The sequence below is a fragment of the Dendropsophus ebraccatus genome, chromosome 5 (genome assembly GCF_027789765.1).
Source record: "Dendropsophus ebraccatus isolate aDenEbr1 chromosome 5, aDenEbr1.pat, whole genome shotgun sequence".
NCBI classification, from domain to species: domain Eukaryota; kingdom Metazoa; phylum Chordata; class Amphibia; order Anura; family Hylidae; genus Dendropsophus; species Dendropsophus ebraccatus.
The window spans coordinates 12,667,351-12,694,327 of record NC_091458.1 but is presented as its reverse complement, the minus strand read 5'-3'; the positions used below and the strand labels follow the sequence as shown (position 1 = coordinate 12,694,327).

General features: G+C 48.9%; 1 protein-coding gene across 2 annotated transcripts in view; it reads right to left on the bottom strand.

The window, feature by feature from the left end:
- Positions 1-2,167: 2,167 nt before the first annotated feature.
- The window catches only part of CHRDL2 (chordin like 2), a 59,952-nt gene continuing 35,142 nt past the window's right edge, over positions 2,168-26,977 (bottom strand). For both annotated transcript variants that reach the window (XM_069971920.1, XM_069971921.1), the window contains exons 5-11: positions 23,687-23,780; positions 20,312-20,367; positions 19,791-19,959; positions 19,348-19,542; positions 18,844-19,011; positions 9,901-9,993; positions 2,168-3,379 (exon numbers count right to left, since the gene is read on the bottom strand). In XM_069971920.1, the coding sequence (XP_069828021.1) occupies positions 3,300-3,379; positions 9,901-9,993; positions 18,844-19,011; positions 19,348-19,542; positions 19,791-19,959; positions 20,312-20,367; positions 23,687-23,780 (855 nt within the window). In that variant the 3' untranslated portion in view covers positions 2,168-3,299. The remainder of the gene's footprint in view (positions 3,380-9,900; positions 9,994-18,843; positions 19,012-19,347; positions 19,543-19,790; positions 19,960-20,311; positions 20,368-23,686; positions 23,781-26,977) is intronic.

Sequence of the window (26,977 nt, the reverse complement as noted above, 5' to 3'; positions counted from 1 at the left end):
CATTACCATTAGAATAGACATTACACTGGGAGAAGCTGTCTGTGTCACTAGTGCTGCAGCCTCCCCTAATGTCTATATATCACATTACCATTAGAATAGACATTACACTGGGAGAAGCTGTCTGTGTCACTAGTGCTGCAGCCTCCCCTAATGTCTATATATCACATTACCATGTGTAATGTCTATTCTAATGGTAACATGCATTACATAAACATCAGTGGAGGCTGCAGTACTAGTGACACAGACAGCTTCCACAGTGTAATGTCTGTATAATACATGTTACCATTAGAATAGAGATAACACTTGGGAAGCTGTCAGTGTCAGTAGCACTGCAATACATTACAATACATTACCATTAGAGTAGACATCAGGGGAGGCTGCGGCACTAGTGACACAGACAGCTTCCCCAGTGTAATGTCTATTCTAATGGTAACATGTATTATATAGATATCAGAGGAGGCTGCAGTACTAGTGACACAGACAGCTTCCCCAGTGTAATGTTTTTTTTCTAATGGTAACATGTATTATATAGGCATCAGAGAAGTCTAAATGTAGTGAGCATGCTCTGTGACATGCAGATTTCACTGTGCAGGAAGAGAGAGCAGGATGGTGTGCTGTCTACATTACCTATAAGTGTTGCCTCCTTCACTGTTTTCTTGGCCACCCCCTTGTGTATGACCCCAATAAGATGCAGACAGGTAGAATAGATTAATACTTTATTATAAATTTTATAGACAACACAAAATTTATAAACAAGAAAAAAATAATTCAGAAAATATTTTAATTAGATTTTTTTTTCCGGACAGAAATATATATCAAAATAAATAGATGTGCTCTGTCGAGGTCAGCAAGGTGACACCCTTTAAGAGACCGACCCCGCCGTACGCCTCCCCCAAACTTGCCTGCAAGAACCTCCGCCCCTTCCTCAGGACCAGCGCCCCCCCCCCCCCCTCCCTCCACCAGTATAATACAGTAGATAACGTTATAATACGTCTGGGCTCAAATAATACTCTCATAGTGCCGCAGCAATACCGCGACTATATACAAGAAATTCTCTATCCTTACTCAATGGGGCCCATGAAAATATGGCGCCCAGTAAATGGGATTACAGCAAAGTGTAACTATACAGTATGGACCAGTGGAGCGTTGTACAGGCAGGAAAGGATTCTCTCCAGTTTAAGCAGCTGAATTTTTTAAATACTATCTAAATGAAATGGGAAGAACACCAGTGACCCCCACTGTCTGCAGCTATCATGGAGCGGCCATAGACAGGAAGGTGGTCTTGGACAACCTCCGATTGTACACTGGTAACATACTTGGTTCCTCCCAGCTCTTGTCCCTGGTGATAACCATGTTCAGCTTTGCAGGGCAGACATTTTCTAAGAAACACCATACATTTGCCCCAGGAGAGTCAATCTCCAAAATTCTCAGATTCAAGGAGCTTCCAGTCATGGTGGATGCTCCACCTAAGGTAGGTGCCCAAATATCCTGGCTGTAACTAGGGATGAGCGTATGTACAGTAGGATTTGCTGGAAGCTTGTCAGGCTGCTGGCTATGAAGTCTGTGCTGCTCCTACCTGGGTGCATTGAAAAGCTGGATCCAGTCCTGGGAAACTGGGAGAAGTGCTCTGGCAACCGGCCTGACAAGCTACCGGACGATCCTAAAAAAGAGCTTTGCTTTGTTCTGACTGTAAATTTGCTTATTCCAAGTTGTAATGGTCCAAATGTACTGGAAGTAACATTTCCAGGATATCTGAAACATAATATGAACCTACTACTGAGGAAAACAAACTGCCTGTTCCTATTTCAACATCTGCATAACCACATTTTTTCCTGATACACAGCTCCAAATCCTTTGCACAAAGAGAGTTACATGGTTAAATTTTGTCTTCCTGCAGCCACCACTAGGGGGAGCAAAGGGGCCGACTGCATACTATTTTTTTATATTAAAAAAGTATACCTTTAGCTCCGCCTATGATGTATTTCTCTTCTCTCTGCTGCCCTGCTGGTTCAGCATCTGTACAGAGCCTTCTCCAATGCGGTTAATGTACTTTTAGGGGGACATGTATCAACGGGCGTACAGGGTTTTTTCGGCGGAAAGTGCCGATTTGCGCATTATTTTATTCGTAAATGGCACTTTCCGCCGGGGGGCGGGGAGGGGGTGTGAAGGGGGCGGACTCAGAGTCCGCGTAATTCACCATCCGTACCGCCAAAAGATACGCCGAAAACCTACTCCAGTCCTCAGCTGGCGTAGGTTTTCGGCCATGCGCACCGGAGCGCACAAGATTTATGTAGAGGCAGTCCGCCTCTACATAAATCCTCGTAGCGCCGGAGATGCGGGGACATTTTTAAGTCCGGCGTAAAAAACGTTGGACTTAATAAATGTCCCCCTTAGTGTTTTTGTAAAGGTACAGCCCCTACGGAAACCAACAATGAGCTATTAACCACTGAACCAGCAGGGTTTACAGGGAGAGATCAGCTAACAATAGACCAACATAATCTTTTGCAAAGCTTTGTTAGAGGCTGAGATTTGAAGACACATAAATGGACTGAACCGGACACTGAACCAGCAGGAGCTGCAGGAAGCTGTGAGCTCAGAGATAGGAAATGTCTAGCAGAATCATCTTTGTAACACTGCTTGATGATGAAACCTAAAGGAGCCTAACAATAATGCACAATAATCATGAGTGTACTGAACTGGACACTGATCAAGCAGGGACTAAAGGAAGATGTGAACTCAGAATCTTCTTTGCAGCTCTGTTGCAGGATGACAAGTTGATGTAACTCAACAATACATGATAAATCAAAGAAGATATAAATGGACTAAACCCAACACTGAACCAGCAGAGGTTGCAGAAAGAAGTGAGCTCGGAGCGAGGAAGAAGCAGACATTTTTTGGAGAAACAGAGAGGGATCGTTGTGGAAATTCTTCAGTCTGAGGATTGGGCAATGTGCAGGAGAAGAAGGAGAAGGCTTAAGCGCTAAAGTCTCCCAGTTCCAGCTCAGCAGGAAAGTCAATAGAAGCAAATGTTCCTCTACCCCACCCCACCCCGCCAGAAGGGGGCAGACCTGAAGATGGGGCAATGACTGCCGATAAGACCTTCCTCTTCCTCCCGAGGAGGCCGACTCGACCACAGTCTCTGATCAGGATGATCCAGGACAGATACAAGATTCTTCGGAGCTGAGGCCTTCCCCTCTGAGGTCCGACCACCTTGAAGATCAGGTTGGGTAATGTTTTTGTCAATAAAGTTTTTGCTTTTTTTCGTGTCTCTTTAATTTTGATGGCGGGTCGGACTCTCACTACAATGCCCCTGAGTGTAGCTCGGTGACCTCCGTCATGTTCAGGTCGGGAGGCTGAGGCCTGAAGATGTTCCATTGACCTGGTCAACGAAAAGAAGAAGAGAATCCTCGATCACCATGGTACAAACTACTGCTGACAACTAGCTTCAGTATTATCGGAGGTTGTCACAGCTCCGCCCCCCAGTATGGCATCACAACTGGGCTACTTCTCTACCATAGACATGTGACTACCTGAGCTCCACACTGTTTCCAGGTCTCATCCCGAGCTCATCCAGCAGTACCTCGCCTCCGCCCGCCAACGCTGGCACAGACCCCCTCCATCATTTTTTATTTTTTTGGCTGCTAAATTTTTTACAAGTTCTGTCATGAAATTCTCACTCTGTGTAGCGAGGACTCCAGTAAAAAAACACTGAGACTGATTTATGGGATCCAGCAGAGACTACTCCACACTTAGTCCAGACTTCCTTACACTCCAAGAGGGACCAATAAACCCCTGAGAAGAGGACTGCGGTTACCCCGTCATAAATCACCGATCTGCAGCATGAATGATGTCACAATCGCAAACATCCCGCAGTGTATGAGCGAGGGGGGAGAGCCGACCGTCCTCAAAACACAGGCCAAAATTTATCAAAAGGTTTAAAACAGACTCGTGTAAACTGCCCACAGCAACCAATCACAGCTCAGCTTTCATTTTACCAGAGCTGAATACCGAGCTGTGATTGGTTGCTGTGGACACTTTTAACCAGTCTATATTTTACACCTTTTAATAAATTTGGGCCTGTGTTTTGAGGACAGTTGGCTCTCCCCCCTCCCCCAGTATGATGGCAGTATGATAGCAGTTGTATTCTTGTATATAGGAGCAGTATTATAGTAGTTATGCGGTTCAGGGAAGAAACAGAGTGCTGCACCTCACACCTATGGCTGATACTAGTGCCGCTTGGCTAAATAAAAAACACATCAGAATTTTGTATGTGAATTGATCAAGCCATACTGCCCCATGTACCTCGTGCCGGTATCTGATACACATGGGTCCCTACACTAAGTCCACACCGTGCCAGTCAGTGGCCACCAACCCCGCAGGCGTGCACAGCCAGGGAACGGGGACCATGGGACGGCCCTGCGACCCCCATGCCACAGGACCAGACCCAAAAACACCACACCAGAACCCGGCCAGCACCGCCGGCGGAGAAGGTCGCCCCCAAACAGCACAAGTCTGGATGAGGTATTACACTCACCATAGCTGCTACAGACAGAATGGGAAAAAACAGGAGGGATTAAAACCATGTGCACTCAGGTGTCTCCTGCTAATTGCGGTCATGTGGGTCTCACCAGGAGGAGTGCAAAACACGGAGAAAAGAGAGAAACAAAATACGGTTCAGGGAAGAAAAAGAGTGCTGCACCTCACACCTATGGCTGATACTAGTGCCCCTAGGCTAAATAAAAAACATAGGTGTGAGGTGCAGCGCTCTTTTTCTTCCCTGAACCGCATTATAGTAGTTATATTCCTGTATATAGGGAGCAGTATTATAGTAGTTATATTCCTGTATATAGGAGCAGTATTATAGTGGTTATATTCCTGTATATAGGAGCAGTATTATAGTAGTTATATTCCTGTATATAGGAGCAGTATTATAGTAGTTATATTCTTGTATAGAGGAGCAGTATTATAGTAGTTACATTCTTGTATATAGGAGTAGTATTATAGTAGTTATATTCTTGTATATAGGAGCAGTATTATAGTAGTTATATTCCTGTATATAGGGAGCAGTATTATGGTAGTTATATTCCTGTATATAGGGGCAGTATTATAGTAGATATATTCTTGTATATAGGGGGCAGTATTATAGTAGTTATGAACAGCAATGTAGAGGATACTCTGAACTTGACAAAGCGCTGCGGCGTGAAACCGTTGTTACTGCAGAGACGCTCCCGCACCTATTCCACCCTTCCCCCTCCCTGGTATGATTTGTACACAATAAACCACTGAAGAGTACATCTGATCGGTGAGTGCATTGGATTATTTCCTACTTGCTTATGCCATTATAGTAGTTATATTCCTCTATATAGGAGCAGTATTATAGTAGTTATATTCCTGTATATATGGAGCAGTATTATAGTAGTTATATTCCTGTATATAGGAGCAGTATTATGGTAGTTATATTCCTGTATATAGGGGCAGTATTATAGTAGTTATATTATTGTATATAGGGGGCAGTATTATAGTAGTTATATTCCTGTATATAGGGGCAGTATTATAGTAGATATATTCTTGTATATAGGAGCAGTATTATAGTAGTTATATTCTTGTATATAGGAGCAGTATTATAGTAGTTATATCCCTGTATATAGAAGGCAGTATTATAGTAGTTATATTCCTCTATATAGGAGCAGTATTATAGTAGTTATATTCCTCTATATAGGAGCAGTATTATAGTAGTTATATTCCTGTATATAGGAGCAGTATTATAGTAGTTATATTCCTGTATATAGGGGGCAGTATTATAGTAGTTATATTCCTGTATATAGGAGCAGTATTATAGTAGTTATATTCCTGTATATAGGAGCAGTATTATAGTAGTTATATTCCTGTATATAGGAGCAGTATTATAGTAGTTATGCGGTTCAGGGAAGTGGGTTCCTGGTGAGACCCACATGACCGCAATTAGCAGGAGACACCTGAGTGCACATGGTTTTAATCCCTCCTGTTTTTTCCCATTCTGTTTGCTGCAGCTATGGTGAGTGTAATATCTTATCCAGACTTGTGCTGCTTGGGGGCGACCTTCTCCGCCGGCGGTGCTGGCCGGGTTCTGGTGTGGTGTTTTTTGGGTCTGGTCCTGTGGCATGGGGGTCGCAGGGCCGTCCCATGGCCCCCGTTCCCTGGCTGTGCACGCCTGCGGGGTTGGTGGCCACTGACTGGCACGGTGTGGACTTAGTGTAGGGACCCATGTGTATCAGATACCGGCACGAGGTACATGGGGCAGTATGGCTTGATCAATTCATACACAAAATTCTGATGTGTTTTTTATTTAGCCTAGTGGCACTAGTATCAGCCATAGGTGTGAGGTGCAGCACTCTGTTTCTTCCCTGAACCGCATTATAGTAGTTATATTCCTGTATATAGTAGCAGTATTATAGTAGTTATATTCCTGTATATAGGAGCAGTATTATAGTAGTTATAGTATGTGGAGAGCAAGAGACCTCAGCACAACCGTACGGCAACAAGCATGACCATCAGCATATGAAGCACAGGTGCGGGCAGTAGGAGTGTGTCTCCAATAAAGATAGCCTCTAACAGCGGTGCACGGATAACGATAGCAGTGTAGTACAATGTAGGAAGAGAGTAAATCTATCCAGCACTCACCGGTTACTTGATCATAGGCTTGCTTCTTTATTTCATATAACGGTGCAGGCAGGGAGGGGGAGGGTGCGTGGCGTGTCTCTAATGGCGACGGCCGTTTCTGGCCACACGGGCCTGTCGTCTAGCCGAGAGCCCGTGTGGCCAGAAACGGCCGTCGCCATTAGAGACACGCCACGCACCCTCCCCCTCCCTGCCTGCACCATTATATGAAATAAAGAAGCAAGCCTATGATCAAGTAACCGGTGAGTGCTGGATAGATTTACTCTCTTCCTACATTATAGTAGTTATATTCCTGTATATAGGAGCAGTATTATAGTAGTTATATTCTTGTATATAGGGGGCAGTATTATAGTAGTTATATCCCTGTATATAGGAGCAGTATTATAGTAGTTATATTCCTGTATATAGGAGGCAGTATTATAGTAGTTATATTCTTGTATATAGGGGGCAGTATTATAGTAGTTATATTCTTGTATATAGGGGGCAGTATTATAGTAGTTATATTCTTGTATATAGGGGGCAGTATTATAGTAGTTATATTCCTGTATATAGGAGCAGTATTATAGTAGTTATATTCTTGTACATAGGAGCAGTATTATAGTAGTTATATTCCTGTATATAGGGAGCAGTATTATAGTAGTTATATTCTTGTATATAGGGAGCAGTATTATAGTAGTTATATTCTTGTATATAGGAGCAGTATAATAGTAGTTGTATACGTATGGTGAGAGTTCCGGCCGGCACTAACTACAAGGTACACCCAATGTGGGAAACCCGGGACTGGAGTATATAGCACACAGACTGTATCCAAACCGTGGAGCGGCGGTGCAGAGACAAAAAAGGCAGGATAAGAAACAGAGTCTCGCACTCACCGGACTGAAGATGCAAGTGGTTTATTTCCGATACATCAGAGTAGGCTAGGCGGGGAGAGGGGAGATGGTGAAGCAGGTGTGTTCAGCAGGAGCAACAAAATGTTTCACGCCTACAGAGGCGCTTCGTCGGGCTAGGTTCCTAGCCCGACGAAGCGCCTCTGTAGGCGTGAAACATTTTGTTGCTCCTGCTGAACACACCTGCTTCACCATCTCCCCTCTCCCCGCCTAGCCTACTCTGATGTATCGGAAATAAACCACTTGCATCTTCAGTCCGGTGAGTGCGAGACTCTGTTTCTTGATCCTTGTTCATAATAGTAGTTGTATTCCTGTATATAGGAGGCAGTATTATAGCAGTATATTCCTGTATATAGGAGGCAGTATTATAGCAGTTATAGTCTACTATAAAACTGCCCCTTTATATTCAAGAATATAGCTAGACTATAACTGCTATAATACTGCCTCCTATATACAGGAATATAACTACTATAATACTGCTCCCTATATACAAGAATATAACTACTATAAAACTGCCCTTTTATATACAAGAATATAGCTAGATATATTGTACATGGGAGAATATCACATAATAGATATAACTATATTTTCTGACATCTTATATCAGATTAGGAATGCCTCCAGTTATATGTACGGTACTTGTATTTCTCCTTAGCTGACTATATATCAGTAATACTGTGTGTACACTGTGTGATTTCTGCTGCATTCTGTGTCTCTCATCTTGGTTATAGACGCGCATAGTTTTAATAATTGGGACTATTTTCGCCCTGTTTTAGGTGTCACTTACGTAAAGGAGCAATTATATATATATATAGGTGAGGGAAGACTAATAGGAATCTCCACTCCTGGGAGGTCTCGCCTTACCGCAGAGCTGTAAATATTACGAGAAAAACACCTAAAAGCAAAGATGTCAAACATGAAGGATGCTTCTCCGCCACCAGAAAGGTCACAGTCATCTTCCCTTCCCTAAATTCTTTCCTTCTGTCCGGGGAAAGCTGGGTGGTGACCTCTATTGGTTGGGAGATATTCCTCTATTCCTGCAGTTCTCTGGTCTGGCCCCTTAGTCGGCAGCTATCAGCCATGTTGGGGGTTGTAGTTTTTACAGTTGGGGGGAAGTAAACTGTGACATAAAGCCTCATTTTCCAGAAAAGAACCCTATAGCAGCTCTGCGGTGGGGGGCTTTGTGGTCTGATGTAATCTCGGGGAGCCTGAGGACTAATATGGGGTGACCTATGTGATCCTAAAGGGTTTCGCCCACTTATACAATACCACAGATGCAGGATCTACCTCCGGGATCTACTTCCCAGCAACCAGTAAGTGAAACTTGACAGACTTTCTGAACTGGATGACCGCTGCTACCTCACTTTCCCCGGGGCGGTGGGTGCTCTGCTCTATATTCCAGTCACTGGTTTCCAGGTGTGGTGATTCCACTGTCCGCCCGCTTTCCTACCACATGTATCACTTTGTGGCCCTGGATCTCGCCCAGATCGCACCCCTGTGCCCTTTAATACATTCATTTTCCTGCCGCTCTTTACACACTTATAATTCCCTGGATGGAAGCGAATGTAAAATCTCAGCCTGGGGGGCGGCGGCAGCTGACAGAAATGCCTCGCCATAAACTGAGCATCAAGGAATTCTTAAAGGGCCAGTTGCTATTAATATTAAAGGGGTACTCTGGCAAAAATATATATATTTTTTTCAAATCATCTGGTTTTAGAAAGTTTTATAGATTTGTAATTTACTTTATTTCGAAATCTCCAGTCTTCCAGTACTTATCAGCTGCTGTATGTCCTGCAGGAAGTGGTGTATTCTCTCCAGTCTGACACAGTGCTCTCTGCTGCCACCTCTGTCCATGTCAGGAACTGTCCAGAGCAGCAGCAAATCCCCATAGAAAACCTCTCCTGCTCTGGACAGTTCCTGACACGGACAGAGATGGCAGCAGAGAGTACTGTGTGAGACTGGAAAAAATACACCACTTCCTGCAGGACATACAGTAGCTGATAAGTACAAGAAGACTGGAGAATTTTAAATAGAGGTAAATTACAAATCTATATAACTTTCTGAAACCAGTTGACTTGACTTGAATTGTCTTTAACACCCCAGGCAGAAGCTAATCCCTATCCCCCCAGTCCTGCAGCCTATCATTCAGGGTGCTGGCCTTCATCCTCCTATTGCTACATCACATTTATTGCCAGAACAGGTTCTCGTTACATCCAGCCATCTGTATGATGTCCTACCAGAGCTGACCAGTAGGGGGCAGAGCTGTACATATTACTACGTCCTTATCAGGAGAACAGACAGATTGCTCAGCAGTATCCACCACATTGCAGCTTTATACTTATTCACTGTACATTACCTTCACTCGTCCTGGTCACCAGCCGGAAGTGCTCTGATTCCTGCTTAAAGTCCTGTTTTGCCACCTTTTTAATCTGGATTAAATGAAAAATCCCTGAAAACAAAACCAGGAAACACAGAATTAAATATACTAGTGTAAATGACTGATCCTGTACTGATCCTGAATAACATCCTGTATTATACTCCAGAGCTGCATTCACTATTCTGCTGGTTGGGTCACAGTGTACATATATTACATTACTGATCCTAAGTTACATCCTGTATTATACTGCAGAGCTGAACTCACTATTCTGCTTGTGGGGTCACTGTGTGCATACATTACATTACTGATCCTGAGTTACATCCTGTATTATACTCCAGAGCTTCACTCCCTATTCTGCTGGTGGGGTCACTGTGTGCATACATTACATTACTGATCCTGAGTTACATCCTGTATTATACTCCAGAGCTGCACTCACTATTCTGCTGGTGGGGTCACTGTGTACATACATGACATTACTGATCCTGAGTTACATCCTGTATTATACTCCAGAGCTGCACTCACTATTCTGCTGGTGAGGTCACTGTGTACATACATTACATTACTGATCCTGTACTGATCCTGAGTTACATCCTGTATTTCTTTTATTAAAATTTTAAACATAACAATAAATAAATACAGAAATAACACACCATATACCATATCTGACCAGAACAAGACAATAAATAGAAAAATGAAACCATAACATAAAGCACCGGTCCATCCCCGCACTCATTCTTCCACACATACAACCCATATACCTATATACAATATATACACCCATATACCTATATACAATATATACACCCATATACCTATATACAATATATACACAATATAAACTATTTAGCTAAACATATTAATAAACTATATACACTACTATATACAAACCTATATATACACTACTATATACTATACACCTATAAACACACCTATATACACCACTATATATACACCTATATAACTAACTAATTGTGAACCCCCTGGCCCAGTTGCATTGTGCACAACCTAATACCACAGACATAACTCTACTCAACCCAACACCAACTAAACAAGTCATCACTACACAAATAAACTAAAACTAAACAAGACACAATGCAAAATAATAACCTACAACTAAACAATACATATGATATTTTTAATTTTTTTTTTTTTTTTTTTTTTTTTTTTTTTTTGGCCCTGAACTGGTCCCGCATCCCATGCCCCCAGTACATGATCACGGACGTCCATGAACCAGCCCAGGATTTTATATATATGTAAAAGTCCCAACAAAGTCCCACAGAAGCCCCCTCCCCCCTTTTACCCACCACCCAACCTATCACTAAACCCGAACCCCAGGTGCAAACAAAACATATATAATATATACAGTATATACAATTTATACAAACATACAAAGACAATCACAATACACAAACTTTTGAAAAAAATATATAACATACTAAACCCAACAATAATGAGACTTCTCAGCCCCACACACAGCACGAAAGCCCAAGATCAGCGCCTGCAAGCCCTATACTCCAGTATCTCTACAGCACAAAACAAAAGACTAATGTGCCAGCATCAGCCCACCACCAGGAGAGGAGACGCAGGCTAAGGAACCTTATAGGCAAAGCCCCTCCAAAGACAAGAGGCCCTACCAGCCCCCAGCCTCTCGTACTCCAGAGAGCGCACCTTCACCAGGTCACCGAGTGTGCCCCTAACCACCTCATCCACAGGGAGGATTTTACGCTGCGTCGACACTAAACACCGTGCACTCCACGTGTGGTACCTGACCACTATGCTGACTAGGAATAAAGTGCTCCGGTCCCAGCCACCAAGGTTTCTGAATGCTCCATAGGCCCATTCCGCATAGGAGAGGCGGACCAACCTGGGCCACCCGATGGAAGCGCCCACCCTGTTGTAAACCTCTGTATTAAAGGGACAATGAAGCAGAAAATGCTCCATGCTTTCCAGCATGCCTCCACACTCCTCCCGGGGACATCCCCGATCCTCAGAGCTCCTGCACTTCAGATTGTCCCTCACATACAGTTTCCCATGGAAGCAGCGCCAAGCCAAGTCCCAAAACTTCAAGGGGATCCTGATGGAATTCAATAGGCCCAACCCAACCTCCAGATCCCGACTTGGGCAATCCTTGAGCGCCAGCGGTTTTTGGAAATGGGACGACAGGACCCTATTGTCAAGGAATTTCCTCGACAGAGTCCTAATCTCCCACATCCCCAAACCCCACCGACGAATGACCTTCAGAACCAGGGTAGCATAAGCCGGAAGATGCCCGTGTGGTGTGCGGAGATCCTTCACTTGCCCTCCTGTCTCCCATTCCTGGAAGAAAGGCTGAAACCATCCCCTACAGGAGAATACCCACGGAGGAGCCCTCTCTTTCCAGAGGTTTGCAATGTTGGTCTTAAGAAAGGTATTCACCAGGAACACCACGGGGTTGACCATACACAACCCCCCTTGTCTCCTCGTACGGTAAGTAACCTCCCTCTTGACTAGGTTCAGTCTATTCCCCCATAACAGTTGGAAGAACACACTGTAGACCCGAGTCCAGAGAGGTTCTGGCAAAATGCAAACACTGCCCAGATATATCAGCAAAGGGAGCAGGAAAGTTTTGATCAGGTTAACCCTTTCCCTGAGGGTCAAAGACCAACCCTTCCACTGATCCACCCTCTGAGTGGCGATCTTAAGCCTGCTGTCCCAGTTTTGTTTGGGGTAATCCCCTTGGCCGAATTCGATGCCGAGAACTTTTGCAAACTCCTGGGGCTCTGGAAGGGTGTCCGGGAGATCAAATCCAGGATCTCCACCTCCCAGCCAGAGACTCTCACACTTATCCTGGTTGATCTTGGACCCAGATGCCTCTGAGTAGCGCTCCACCTCTGACATCACACACCGCACCTCCTCTTGCGAGGAGACGAATATGGTGACATCATCGGCGTACGCTACCACCCTCAGAGTGGAATCCGGCACCGCAGGGTCCATTCTCACCCCTGCCAACGGTCCACAATCAATCCTCTTAAGGAAAGGATCAATTGCAAACACGTACAACAGTGGGCTCAAAGGGCAACCCTGACGGACACCAGACCCAACCTCAAAAGAGCGGCCAATCCAACCATTCACAAGCGGGAAACTCTCTGCCCCTGTATACAAGGTCTTAAGCCAATCAACAAAAACCCCCGGCAGGCCATGTCTCAGAAGGACAGACCAGAGGTACTCGTGGTTAACCCGATCAAACGCTTTTGCCTGATCCAAGGACAGCAAGTACCCCTTCCAATGACCCGCCCTACCCTGCTCCACAGCCTCCCGGACACCGAGCACAGCACTAAAGGTACTGCGGCCTGGAACAGAGCAATGCTGGGCCCTCGAAAGGAGCTGGGGTGCAAACTTCACCAGCCGATTAAACAGCACTTTTGCCAGAATCTTTCTGTCCGCATTGAGAAGCGCTATGGGACGCCAATTCTCAATGCGGGACGGGTCTTTACCCTTTGACAAGATGATCAAGGCTGACCTCCTCATTGACCTCGGCAGAGTGCCCGAGGAGAGACACTCATTGAATACCTCAGTCAAGAGGGGAACCAAAGTGTCCTTAAAGGTCTTATAGAACTCAGATGTTAAGCCATCTGGACCGGGTGACTTCTTGAGGGCAAGACCATCAATAGCCACCCTGACTTCCTCTTCTTGGATCATCTCTGTCAAAACGTCAAGAGAGGGGTCTACCCCTGGTTCAGGGACGGTTTCAGTCAAGAAAGCTGAGGCCTTATCCCGATCTAGATCTTTCCTCCCCAAGAGGTGCGAGTAAAAGGATCTGACGACCTCCAGGATCCCCGATCTGGACCTTTTCAGGGATCCTGTACTATCAATCAGTCCTGAGACGATTTTACTATTCACTGACATCTTGCAGCTTCTGTAAGGGTCGGGCGAGCGGTACTTCCCGTAATCCCTCTCAAAAACCAAAGATGCGTGTCTATCATACTGGCACCTCAGTAGCAAGGCTTTCACTCTGGAGATATCATCACGACTACCTCCAGTCGAGACAAGACGTTCAAGTTTCTTCCTCAGGCCCTGGTACAGGCGATACCTGTCCAGACTCCTGAGGCTCGAGAGCTGGCGGAAGAATCCCGCAACCCTTTTTTTGAACATCTCCCACCACTCTGACTTACTGCTACAAAGGCCCAGCAATGGTACCTGGCTCTGAAGAAAATCCTCAAAGGACTGTCTTATTTCCGCTTCTTCCAAGAGAGACGAATTGAGCTTCCAGTAGCCTCTACCCATCCGGGGGGTCTCTGTAACATTCAGAGAAAACAAAATTAAACAGTGGTCGGAGAACTCCACCTCAACAACGGACACCGCTGAAGAGACGGCTTCCTCCTTTAAATAAAACCTGTCTATCCTGGACCTACAACTACCCCTATGATAGGTGAATCCCGCGTGGCCTGGTGTATGCCGTATGTGGACATCCACCAGGCGAGCCTCACTAGCTATACTATTCAGGGCGACGCCATCATAAGTCAGCTTGTCTCTGGAACCTCCCCTATCCTGGGGCCTCGTGACAGCATTGAAGTCCCCTCCAAAGACCACCTGCCGACTTGTAAAAAGATAGGGCTTGATCCTCATAAAGAGACACTTCCGATCCCACTTGGACTGTGGACCATAGATGTTAATAAGGCGAAGTTCTTGTCCCTTCATGAGGACATCTAGAATCAGGCACCTCCCCATTTCTAACTCAATAACCCGTCGGCATTCTACCGGTGCGGCAAAAAGGACCGCCACCCCGCTATACGGCTCGGCCGCAAGAGACCAGTAGGAGGGCCCATTCCTCCATTCCCTTCTGGCTTTAAATATAGATGACATGTCTGTTAGCCTGGTCTCCTGCAAAAAGAAAATATCAGCATTAATGTGGGCAAAATAATCATAGGCCGCAAATCTAGCCGTATCTGACTTAATGCTGGCTACATTAATGGAAGCCAGCGTCAACGGAGAGGGTGCCGCCATCATGGGTGATTGAGTTAGACGGCTTTCTTTTTCCCACTATCCTTTCCATCCTGCCCGCCACCTTCCTCATCTGACGATGGTTTACCTCTCTTTAGTGAAACGGATGTATCCATATCCCCTTTATTTACATTTTCCTCGTCCCCCGACTCTGGGCAGATCCTCCCCCCAAAGGAAATACGTTCCCCAGGGAGAGAGGATTCGACGTCCCCTGCAGGCCCCTCCGTCACCGCGACAACCAGAACCTCACCCTGCACCTCCTGCACCTCTGAGGAGGAAACATCTTCGAGGGTTTGGAACCGGTTTGAGAGACCAATCAGAGGGAGGATGGTTGTACCTTCCTTTGGCATCTGGGGGGTGGGAGAAGATCTTACATCTCCCCTTTTCTTATTCTTTTTAGTACCCCGCTTGTGCTCCACCCATCTCCCACTATCCTCATCCGCGCTCTCACCATGGGAGGACAGTGGAGAGATGGCACCTTCTTCTTTCCGAATCCTCCAAATCTCCTCATCCAGATCACTGTCCCTCAGAGCCTCAGCAGTAAGATTGGCCTCAGGGATGAGATCAGAGGTCACCACAGTTGCGCAAGGCTCCTGAGACTCCCCCATCTCCCTCTCCCTTTGGCGCTTATCCCGACGCCTCAGTTGGGCTGGCGTCTTTTGCTTACTTTTCTTCCCTGGCTCTTTTACTCCTTCACCTCCGCCAGCTGCCCCCCCAGTAGATTCCTCCTCACGACCTTTCTCCACCGGGGTAACAACTGCATTGGCAAAGGAACGAGGGCAGCGACTGAATGGGTGACCTAAGTCACCACACAGGTGACACCTAATCTCCACACAGGATGCAGCGAGATGGCCTATTTCCCCACACAATGAGCACTTCATCACTGTGCACCTAGCACTGAAATGTGTGGGGTCACCGCACCTGTGACAGAGCTTAGGCTGACCCTGGTAGAAGACCTGGATTCGATCCCTTCCTAGGAAGGTGGCAGATGGTATGTGGGTAACGGTGTTTCCTGAATACCTAAGTTTGACCATAAAGGTCCAAGCCCCTGACCAGATGCCATATTCGTCCCTGTTCTTTTTTGGGACTTCCACCACCTCTCCGTACCGGCCAAGCCACGTCATGATGTCAATACAAGAGAGTGATTCATTACGGGTTAAAACGGTCACTCTCTTGATGTTATTTTGGCGAGACACCGCCTGAATGGCAAAGTCTCGCCAGCCGGGCTCATCCTTTATCAGCTCATAGTTCGACCAAAAAAGCTCAAGCCCCTCCGGCCGAACAAAGCTGATATCGAATTCAGGGGTACCAAAGGGATGTATCAAGGCAAAGATGTCGGCTGCCTTGAAGCTCATCCTCAGCAGGAGCTCAACAACTTTAGATCTTGGGGGACATGTATCACTGCCTCTCCACCTCAGACGGACCACATTCCTTCGGACACCACCCGGCCCGGCTGTTGGGAGAGACCACACAGTTTCCCTACCCCTTTCCTCTCGGAAGGCTGCAAGGCCATGCCTTTCTATCAAGAAAGACAGATCAACCTCCCTACCCTCTACATTGATTGTTCTCTCCCCTCTCTTTAAGGCCTGCAGGACACGTCGATGCAAGTCACCATCCCCAGGGCCCGAGGACGAGGAAAGCACCCCACTTCCCCCAGCGGCAACATTTGCATAGCTGCGTACCGCTGCTGCAGCCGCTGGGGGTGCAACTGGACCAGGCCCTATGCTCCCACCACTAGTCTGTGCCCCTTCACCACCCTCCTCCACATAATCCATACCCACACCAATACCACCTGTCACACTGCCCCGACCACCCTCCAAAGCCCCAGACAGATTCCTCCCCACATTCACTCCTGCTTTCCCCCCCACATTAATTCCCCCATTCACACTGGGTGGACCGGTGTGTTCTGGGACAGAAAGAGATTTTGTACCATCAGCGTCATTGGGTACCAGGACCGGAGCCACCTCCACAGGACAGGCCACTGGTCCCTTTAGAAAGGACCGAACAGCCTGCCTGGACTGTTTAGAGGCAGCCCCTGCCCTATTTCTGCTGGTACCCTCTGCCTCATCAGTACTAGACTCCTCCGCACGATCTGGTCCAGCAGCACCAATACAAAATAAAGGCTTAAGTCCAGTCTTTCTTTTGGGAGGTGAAGACATCTTAGCCCCGGCAGCATCCCGACGACGACACCGCTGCCCCAAAGGAACAGCAGCGCCAAGAGCCACCGGAGCTCCCGCAGCTGACACCGGCACACACCCGCTCCCCCCTCCCGTCAGGGAGCGAGCTGATGCACCAGTGCCTTTAACGTTACTGCCCACCGCTGGGCCACCTCTCCTGCCACTGCCCGCCACTGGGCCAATATCACTGTCCGACCTTACGGCCGGTTCCTCACCTGCTCCACCTCTGCTACTGCAAACAGAGATGGAGCTTACCGCCATACTAGACTCCATACTCTCCCCATTCTCCTGCACTGAGTCCACAACAGAACTCAGGCCGGGCTGAGATATGGGGTTCACACAGTGAGCTGACCCTGAGGCCAGTCCGGGGGGCACAGGGAGGGGGGAATATACAAATGTTACCTGCTCCTGAAGCTTGGTGGTCTTTACCTTGGTCTTTCTCCCAGGCGCCTCCTCTGGTAACTCATCTCCGAATACGAAGTCCTGGAGGCGCCCTGGTGACTCCAGGAGCTGGATCTGGGCCATCAGCGCCCCTCCCTGGTAACTGGTGTTGCTTTCATCCCCCGAACAGCGGCTAGATGACAATGCTGCTTGCCCTGCAGGGAGCCCACTGTATGGGGTCTGTTGTTGCGGACCCCCGGGTGGATTCGGCTCAACATCACGTACCTCCGCAGCGTCTCCTTCCTCCTCCACCCGGCTCTCTGGCTGGAGCCCTCTCAGCCTTCTCTGCCTTTCTCTCTCCGTTTGAGCAAAACGATCGTCGTTCTGAAGTTTCTCTTTAAACGGCCCACTGTTCTCCAAAATAAAAGTTCTCTTTTTCACTATTTTTTTGATGTCAGCTTTCAGAGATTTAATTTTCGCTGATAACTCAGCCTTTTGCTGCTTAGCAGCAGTGTCCATCAATGCTTTTACAGCACATACCTCCTCCTGGAGCTTGTACAGCTGGTTCCTGGCTTCCTCATACCCACAGAGGCTTGCAGCAATCCGTAGGCCATAGGTCTGCCCCGTCTCTTGGGACCGCTGCACCCCCCAATCTTCCTCCACACCTTCATGGGCAGACAGCCTTGCTCCAGGAGGAGTGTCACTGCACAGATTTTCCTGGCTGGTTTCCACAGTTGTTCCAGAACTTCTGGCACTTGTAGTTCCACAACTTGCTGTAGCCTTGCGGCTACCCTTTGTTACCTCAGGTTCAGGGGTGGCTGGAGAAGCATCGCTGCACCTCCTAGTAGAACGCCTCAGCCCTTGGACCTCTGATGGTATTCCCTCTGTTGGTCGCTGGATTCCTCTGCCCCCCACGGACCTGGTTCGGGGGGCAGGAGTTGGGACTCTCCTTGGCTCGCTCATGCCTGAAAACCTGCTCCCTCCCTGGGGAGGAGAGAGCAGGCCCAGGGGCAGATCTTCCTTGCCTGGAGCTCAGGAGCAGCAGCCTCGCACAGCCTCACACAGCAGGACCACACCCAAAACTAATTGGATCACCACTGCAGAGCTGCACTCAGTATTCTGCTGGTGGGGTCACTGTGTACATACATGACATTACTGATCCTGAGTTACATCCTGTATTATACTCCAGAGCTGCACTCACTATTCTGCTGGTGAGGTCACTGTGTACATACATTACATTACTGATCCTGTACTGATCCTGAGTTACATCCTGTATTATACCCCAGAGCAGCACTCACTATTCTGCTTTGGAAGTAACCTATATATTTTGATGCAATCTGATTGGTTGGGATATGATGTGTTACTATGACATCATAGGATTTACCTTTCACCATTTTCCAGACGTAAATCTCTACATCCTCTGAGGCTTCTTTTTCGATGGCGATCTTTCTGAGGTTCTCTTTCTGGGACATGTACATGTAGACTAAGATCTTGTTGGGGTTTTTCAGACATCGGGTGGCGATCACCTCGGCGGTCGGCTTCACTTTATCATCTAAGGTAGGAACATAGGAGATGTCACAGCTGAAGAGCCACGGGTTGGGGGATCAGGAATCTGGGGGATAGAACTGTATAGAAACCGGGCATTTAAAGGGTTGGTCCCATTTGTCGACCAATTTTGCAAATAAAAACTTCCTATTGTTCTGTATGTACAGACTACAAAGAATGTGTTTGTAGTCTGTTACCATGGAAACGCACTGTTCTAAATAGAAGCTGCTTTGGAGAACACTAAGGGGAGAAAATGCCATAGCTCTATTTAGAAGCCATTTGGTGTGTCAGGGTGACAGCTCCTATAGGCGCTATAGGTGGCAGATTCTAAGGCGGCCCTTACCCTGGCAGACCTTGCAGCACTTTCCTTCCACCTTCTCCGGATAGTCGCAGGGATATTCCTCAGGGCAGGTCACTCTCTGACAGTCCTGGCTGCCATCTTTACATGTGCACAGGATACACGGGATGGCTCCAAAGTTTCGGAAGACGGGATGCCAGACCTCGCCGTGCGAATACGTCTTCCCATTGTAGACACAGGCTGAGGGGAAACAGTCAGCGATCAGCAGAGATCATACAGGGGTAAAGGTGCCGATACAGTATAAGGAGTATGGTGGCCTCCCCATCCCCCTCCATGTCAATGGAGAGAAGGGTCAGCACTGAAAATCCATCATGTCCGCCCCTTGTCTCTATTGACCTTGTGTGTCTGTGAAGAGTCAGGTGGCCACCACTCTGCGGGGGACGTGTGACATGGTGGTGCCCCCGCCTTCTGGTCTCCAGGCTGCTCACCTTTCTTATGCTTCTCCTTCATCAGGATCTTCACCGTCGTCCCTCCTCCTCCTTTTTGTTTGAAGCTGCGAGGGTTGAAGCCCAGCGAGGAGCTGATGATGGTGGACTCTGTGGCCCCCGGGGTCTTCTTATTCAGCAGCTCGGTCAGACACTGGTCCTGGGAATGTCTCTGCGGGACACAAGACGGACAACACGTCACACACCACAACCCCCTGGATAACAACCCCCTGTCAGAAGCAAGACTGTGGAGGACCCCCGCTACTGAGAACCCTGAGGAACCACATGGGGGGCGCTATCTCCTATGCACAGTGTCAGTAGGAGCCCGGTGCCCCCTGGATAACAATCCCCTGTCAGAAGCAAGACTGTGGAGGACCCCCACTACTGAGAACCCTGAGGAACCACAAGGGGGGCGCTATCTCCTATGCACAGTGTCAGTAGGAGCCCGGTGCAGCTCTCGGCTCTAGGAGAAGGGGATCGCTGTCATAGAGGAAATATAGAGAATAAAGCAGAAGGTGACGTACGGCTCCTCTGTTCAGCTGCAGCGGCTCCTCCTCCAGCGAGCGATCATACGAGCCGTCTGTAAGACACAAGTCACACTCAGAGCCTTCATCCAGTCTGTTATCATGCAGCCGTTCTGGCTCAGCTACACCAAACTCTGCTACTCTGTAGTGTACTGTGTGCTTCAACTATTTAAAGGGAATCTGTCAGCATCGGGGCCTACCTGAGGTGCTGACAGTGTGCTGGAGCTGGCAGTCCCCTAGTGAGCATGGTGCTTTTTGGTAATGTGTCAGTGGAGTGGATTTTGCAATGTCAGGTCTCTTACTGTAATGAAGAGTCAAAGAGGAGTTGTGGCTCAGTGTTTGGTCCGCTCTCTGGCACACCTCACCACTACTTCCACCTCCCTTTTCTTTAGGGTAGCTTCACACACACCATATTGCAGCGTATTTTGTACTGCGGATCCGCAGCAGATTTGGTCTACATAACTGAACACAGCATGAGATCTGCACCATCAAATCTGCTGTGGATCCTGTACGTGTGAATGCACCCTTATGAATAATCTCTGCTGCCCGGCCTCCTGCTTGCTCAGCTCTCAGCCAGTATCTGCCAACAGAGGACTGATCTGCAATCAGATATAGTTGAACCTCCTAGCCTATGTTGCAGCTGTGGTCTAGGGGTAAATAACCTGTCTAGAGACCAGCAACAGTTTGTTTTCGTTGGTCAGATTCCCCTTATGGAAATAAAAAATAGTTTGTATTTTTTTCTTTTTTTCTCATCATTGTATCATTTTTTGGGCTGATTTCCCTGGAGCACTGTATAAAACTCCATTGCAGCTCATGGCAATTATCAGCCGTGGCTGCAGCAGCTTTATACTGGAGAAAATTAAGTTTAATCCCCTGGGAGAGGCACGGCAGGCAGTAATGTTGGCGGCTCCCTGCCCGTGTCTAGTCAGCGTGCCTGGCGGGGATGAGATGCAGGCAGAGAGGCCCGTTACTGGTGCCTTTCCCTGTCAATGATCCCACCGAGCGGCCAGCTCCCAGAAAGTGGTGAATAGACATGAGTAGGGAGCCGTCCGCATGCACGGGGGGATTAAACTTAATTTACTCCAGTATAAAGCTGCTGCTGTGGTCGCAGTGTTTAATAAATCAGTGACAGGACAAGCTCCTGTCACTGACTGATCGGGACCGATCGCTTGCACCGACGGCCAGGGGTAAGCCACTTACCTCCCTCCTGTCGGATCAGCCATCTATGTATAGAGTCTGCTCTCAGGCAGACTCTATGCACAGATCCCTGATAACACTGATCTATGCTATGCTATGGCAAAGCATAGATCACTATATGCAATCTATTGATCACATGTTTTATAGTGAATAAAAGTGTTTTTTTTTTAAGTATTTAAAAAACCCTTATAAACCCCACCCCCCCAATAAAAGTTTAATATACGTCAAAGCCCATTATAAAAATAAAAATATTTTTTAAAAATAAACATATTATATATATCATAGCGTGCAGAATTGTCCAATCTATTAAAATATTACATTATTGTTCCTGTGCGGTGAACAGCGTAAACAAAACAAAAAAACACCAGGGTTTTTTTTACAAATTATATATCAGAAAAAAATTAATAATCAAAATTAACATTCTTCTGATATTAATAAAAACTAGAGATCTAGACACCCCAACCAGCCCTGTAGGTGGGGAAAAAAATGGTATGGCTCGTAGAAGGGAGGGAGGAACATTGCATTAATCTGACCTGGACATGCGTGTATCAATCGGCTCTGTCTTGAAGGGGTTAAAAATGATTCAATAATGAGAGTAAAAGAAAAAAGAAAGAACTATACTGTATTTCATTTCTATCAGGGGAATTGAACCAAAGAAAAAAACCTGTTGCTGGTCTCTAGACAGGCGATTTACCCCTAGACCACAGCTCAAACACAGGTGTATCTGATTGCAGATCAGTCCTCTGACTGACAGCTGAGCGAGCAGGCGACCGGGCAGCATTCAGGATTATGATTATTCATGAAGAGGAGGGAGGAGGAGGAATAGTGAGGTGTTACAGAGTGCGGTACAAACGCAGAGCCACAACTCCTCTTTGACTCTTCATTACAGTAGGAAACCCGAAATTGTGCATAATTCACTGCACAGACAGATTACCAAAAAGTACCATGCTCACTAGGGGACTGCCAGCTACAGCACACTGTCAGCACCTCTTAAGGTTTCTGCTTACTGGTAATGAATGAGAACCTTCTTCTTACATAGTAAATCTGTTGTAAAAGGTCTAACAGCTGAGGGTCTGATACAGTGTAGCAGAGTAGGAAAGAGTTACCAGCCTAGCTGAGGTGTATGATGAGGTTCTGCAGCAGCTGAGGTGTATTATAATGTTCTGCAGCAGCCGAGGTGTATGATGAGGTTCTGCAGCAGCTGTGTACTATATGATGAGGTACTGCAGCAGCTGTGTACTATACAATGAGGTTCTGCAGCAGCTGTGTACTATATGATGATGTTCTGCAGCAGCTGTGTACTATACGATGAGGTTCTGCAGCAGCTGTGTACTATATCATGAGGTTCTGCAGCGGCTGTGTACTATATGATGAGGTTCTGCAGCATCTGTGTACTATATGATAAGGTTCTGCAGCAGCTGTGTACTATATGATGAGGTTCTGCAGCAGCTGTGTACTATACGATGAGGTTCTGCAGCAGCTGTGTACTATATGATGAGGTTCTGCAGCAGCTGTGTACTATATGATGATGTTCTGCAGCATCTGTGTACTATATGATGAGGTTCTGCAGTGGCTGTGTACTATATGATGAGGTTCTGCAGCGGCTGTGTACTATATGATGAGGTTCTGCAGCACCTGTGTACTATATGATGAGGTTCTGCAGCAGCTGTGTACTATATGATGAGGTTCTGCAGCAGCTGTGTACTATACGATGAGGTTCTGCAGCAGCTGTGTACTATATGATGAGGTTCTGCAGCAGCTGTGTACTATACGATGAGGTTGTGCAGCGGCTGTGTACTATATGATGAGGTTCTGCAGCAGCTGTGTACTATATGATGAGGTTCTGCAGCAGCTGTGTACTATATGATGAGGTTCTGCAGCAGCTGTGTACTATATGAGGAGGTTCTGCAGCAGCTGTGTACTATATGATGAGGTTCTGCAGCAGCTGTGTACTATATGATGAGGTTCTGCAGCAGCTGTGTACTATATGAGGAGGTTCTGCAGCAGCTGTGTACTATACGATGAGGTTCTGCAGCGGCTGTGTACTATATGATGAGGTTCTGCAGCAGCTGTGTACTATATGATGAGGTTCTGCAGCAGCTGTGTACTATATGATGAGGTTCTGCAGCAGCTGTGTACTATATGATGAGTACTAGGTGCAGGATATACGTCTCTCACCTCTGCAGACTGGACAGCAGGAGTCGGGGACGGTCAGCGGGGAGGAGCAGACCAGCTCCGGACAGGTCACCAGACCACAGTAGATCTGTCCGTCCTGTAACAGGAAACAAGGAAGACACACAGTAACAAACCCTCAGCTGTGATGGGTGAATGTAATAAATTCACTGACAGCAAGCAGAGATCTTACAGATGGTAAAATCCAGAAGCATGAAGCGTATAAGACTGTAGTATGAATAGCCGGGATTGTCCGCTGCTCGGACCGCCGACCCCGCTGACCGCCGTCTCGTAACGTGATCTGTTGATTCTTCCGAGGTTGCCGGCAGGTTTCACAGACGCCATTCATCAGGGGAGGGGGGAGTACGGGGAGATCTGATTTCTCCCCTCCGTTATATATACAATAAAATCAACCAGAATCATATAAAAGTATAAAGCAGAACATAAAGGCGGAGGCTTTCCTGGAACAGACTGACACCGGCTGCTGCCTGGAAGAGTCTGAGCCTGGGTTATACCAACAGTGCGGGCTGCGGGGGGAGAACTGGAACAACATGACCCCCCCCCACACCTCAATCATAGATCAATGACCCTACTGAAAAGGGCCCAAAAACTACTACAAGTGCCAGCAGATTCATCCCGGGACAACGTCACAGCCAGCTGTCTTATACCATGTGCTATGTAAATCACGTTGCCTTCCCACAATCCCCTGCTCCACTGCCCTCCCCAATCTATTAGAGCTGTGATCTCCAACTGGTGCAAAACTACAACAACCCCTACGGGCACAGCCTACGACTACGGTGACAAGCCCTACGGGCACAGCCTACGACTACGGTGACAAGCCCTACGGGCACGGCAATGGCTGCACGGCTATGGTGACAACCCCTACAGGCACGGCAATGGCTGCACGACTATGGTGACAACCCCTACGGGCACTGCAATGGCTGCACGACTATGGTGACAACCCCTACGGGCACGGCAATGGCTGCACGACTATGGTGACAACCCCTACGGGCACGGCAATGGCTGCACGACTATGGTGACAACCCCTACGGGCACAGCCTACGACTACAGTAACAACCCCTACGGGCAAAGCAATAGCGGCTTGACTATGCTGACAACCCCTACGGGCACGGCAATGGCTGCACAACTATGGTGACAATCCCTACAGGCACGGCAATGGCTGCACAACTATGGTGACAACCCCTACGGGCACGGCAATGGCTTCATGACAATAGTGACAACCCCTCAATGGCTGCACGACTATGGTGACAACCCCTATGGGCAGAGCAATGGCTGCACGACTATGGTGACAACCCCTCAATGGCTGCACGACTATGGTGACAACCCCTATGGGCAGAGCAATGGCTGCACGACTATGGTGACAACCCCTCAATGGCTGCACGACTATGGTGACAACCCCTACGGGCACCATGGCCGGATTAAAGAGGGGGCACAAGGGGCACGTGCCCCTGGGCCTCCACCACTTGGGGGCCCCCACCAGCCGGAACCCGGAAGGGGAGTTCTGGAGCAATTTATTTTTTTTTGTTAGACCCCTCCGCCGCCCCGGCGCTAACATCCGCGCCCGGGCGGTTTTGGGGGGGGGAGGGGGGGGGGGGCTCAGGGGAGTGATGGGTCGGCCGGGGGATCAGGCAGGTACAGAGGCAGGCTGAAAAAGTCTCCCCCATGCAGCGCCGGCGTGAGCTTCCGGTACAGACAGGCCGGAAGCTCACAGTGCAGCCCCGCGATGCCCGAACCTCTCTCCTGTTTGGCAGCGGCGTGATGACGTCACACGCACGCTGCTGAGCAGGGAAGAAGTTCGGGCATCGCGGGGCTGCACTGTGAGCTTCCGGCCTGTCTGTACCGGAAGCTCACGCCGGCGCTGCATGGGGGAGACTTTCAGCCTGTACCTGCCGCCCTGCTGATCCTCCGGCTGGTCTCCCTGCCAGCCAGCTAATCCCCCGGACCCCCGGCTGGTCCCCCTGCCAGCCGGCTAATCCCCCGGACCCCCGGCTGGTCCCCCTGCCACCCAGCTGATCCCTGAGCCCCCCCACCGCTCACTCTTCCCTCCCTGCCTGTCACCTCAGCTGCCCCCACCCATCATCACCCCCTGCCACCCCAATTTACCCCGATCTTCTCCCCCAGCCCCCCGATCTTCTCCCCCTGCAACCCCAGCCGCCCTCCCATCTTCTCCCCCTGCAACCCCAGCCGCCCCCCATCTTCTCCCCCTGCAACCCCAGCCGCCCCCCATCTTCTCCCCCTGCAACCCCAGCCGCCCTCCCATCTTCTCCCCCTGCAACCCCAGCCGCCCCCCCATCTTCTCCCCCTGCAACCCCAGCCGCCCTCCCATCTTCTCCCCCTGCAACCCCAGCCGCCCCCCCATCTTCTCCCACTGCAACCCCAGCCGCCCTCCCATCTTCTCCCCCTGCCACCCCAGCTGCCCGCCCATCTTCTCCCCCTGTTGCCCCCCCTGTTCCCCAGGTTCTCCCCCTCCCCCAGTCGCCCCAGCTGCTCTCCCTGCCCCCCAGCTTCTCCCCCTGCCACCCCAGCTGCCCTCCCATTTTCTCCCCCTGTCACCCCAGCTTCTCCCCCTCCCCCTGCCACCCCAGCTGCCCTCCCATCTTCTCCCCCTGCAACCCCAGCCGCCCCCCATCTACTCCCCCTGCAACCCCAGCCGCCCCCATCTTCTCCCCCTGCAACCCCAGCCGCCCCCCATCTTCTCCCCCTGCAACCCCAGCCGCCCCCCCCATCTTCTCCCCCTGCAACCCCAGCCGCCCCCCATCTTCTCCCCCTGCCACCCCAGCTGCCCTCCCATCTTCTCCCCCTGTCACCCCAGCTTCTCCCCCTCCCCCTGCCGCCCCCCATCTTCTCCCCCTGCAACCCGAGCCGCCCCCCATCTTCTCCCCCTGCAACCCCAGCCGCCCCCCCCCATCTTCTCCCCCTGCAACCCCAGCCGCCCCCCTGTCACCCCAGCTTCTCCGCCTCCCCCTGCCACCCCAGCTGCCCTCCCATCTTCTCCCCCTGTCACCCCAGCTGCTCCTCCTGTTCCCCAGGTTCTCCCCCTCCCCGGTCGCCCCAGCTGCTCTCCCTGCCCCCCAGCTTCTTCCCCTCCCCCTGTTGCCCCAGCTGCTATCCCTGCCTCCCTTCCCCAGTCACCCCCAGCTGCCTCCCTTCCCCAGTCACCCCCAGCTGCCTCCCTTCCCCAGTCACCCCCAGCTGCCTCCCTTCCCCAGTCACCCCCAGCTGCCTCCCTTCCCCAGTCACCCCCAGCTGCCTTCCTTCCCCAGTCACCCCCAGCTG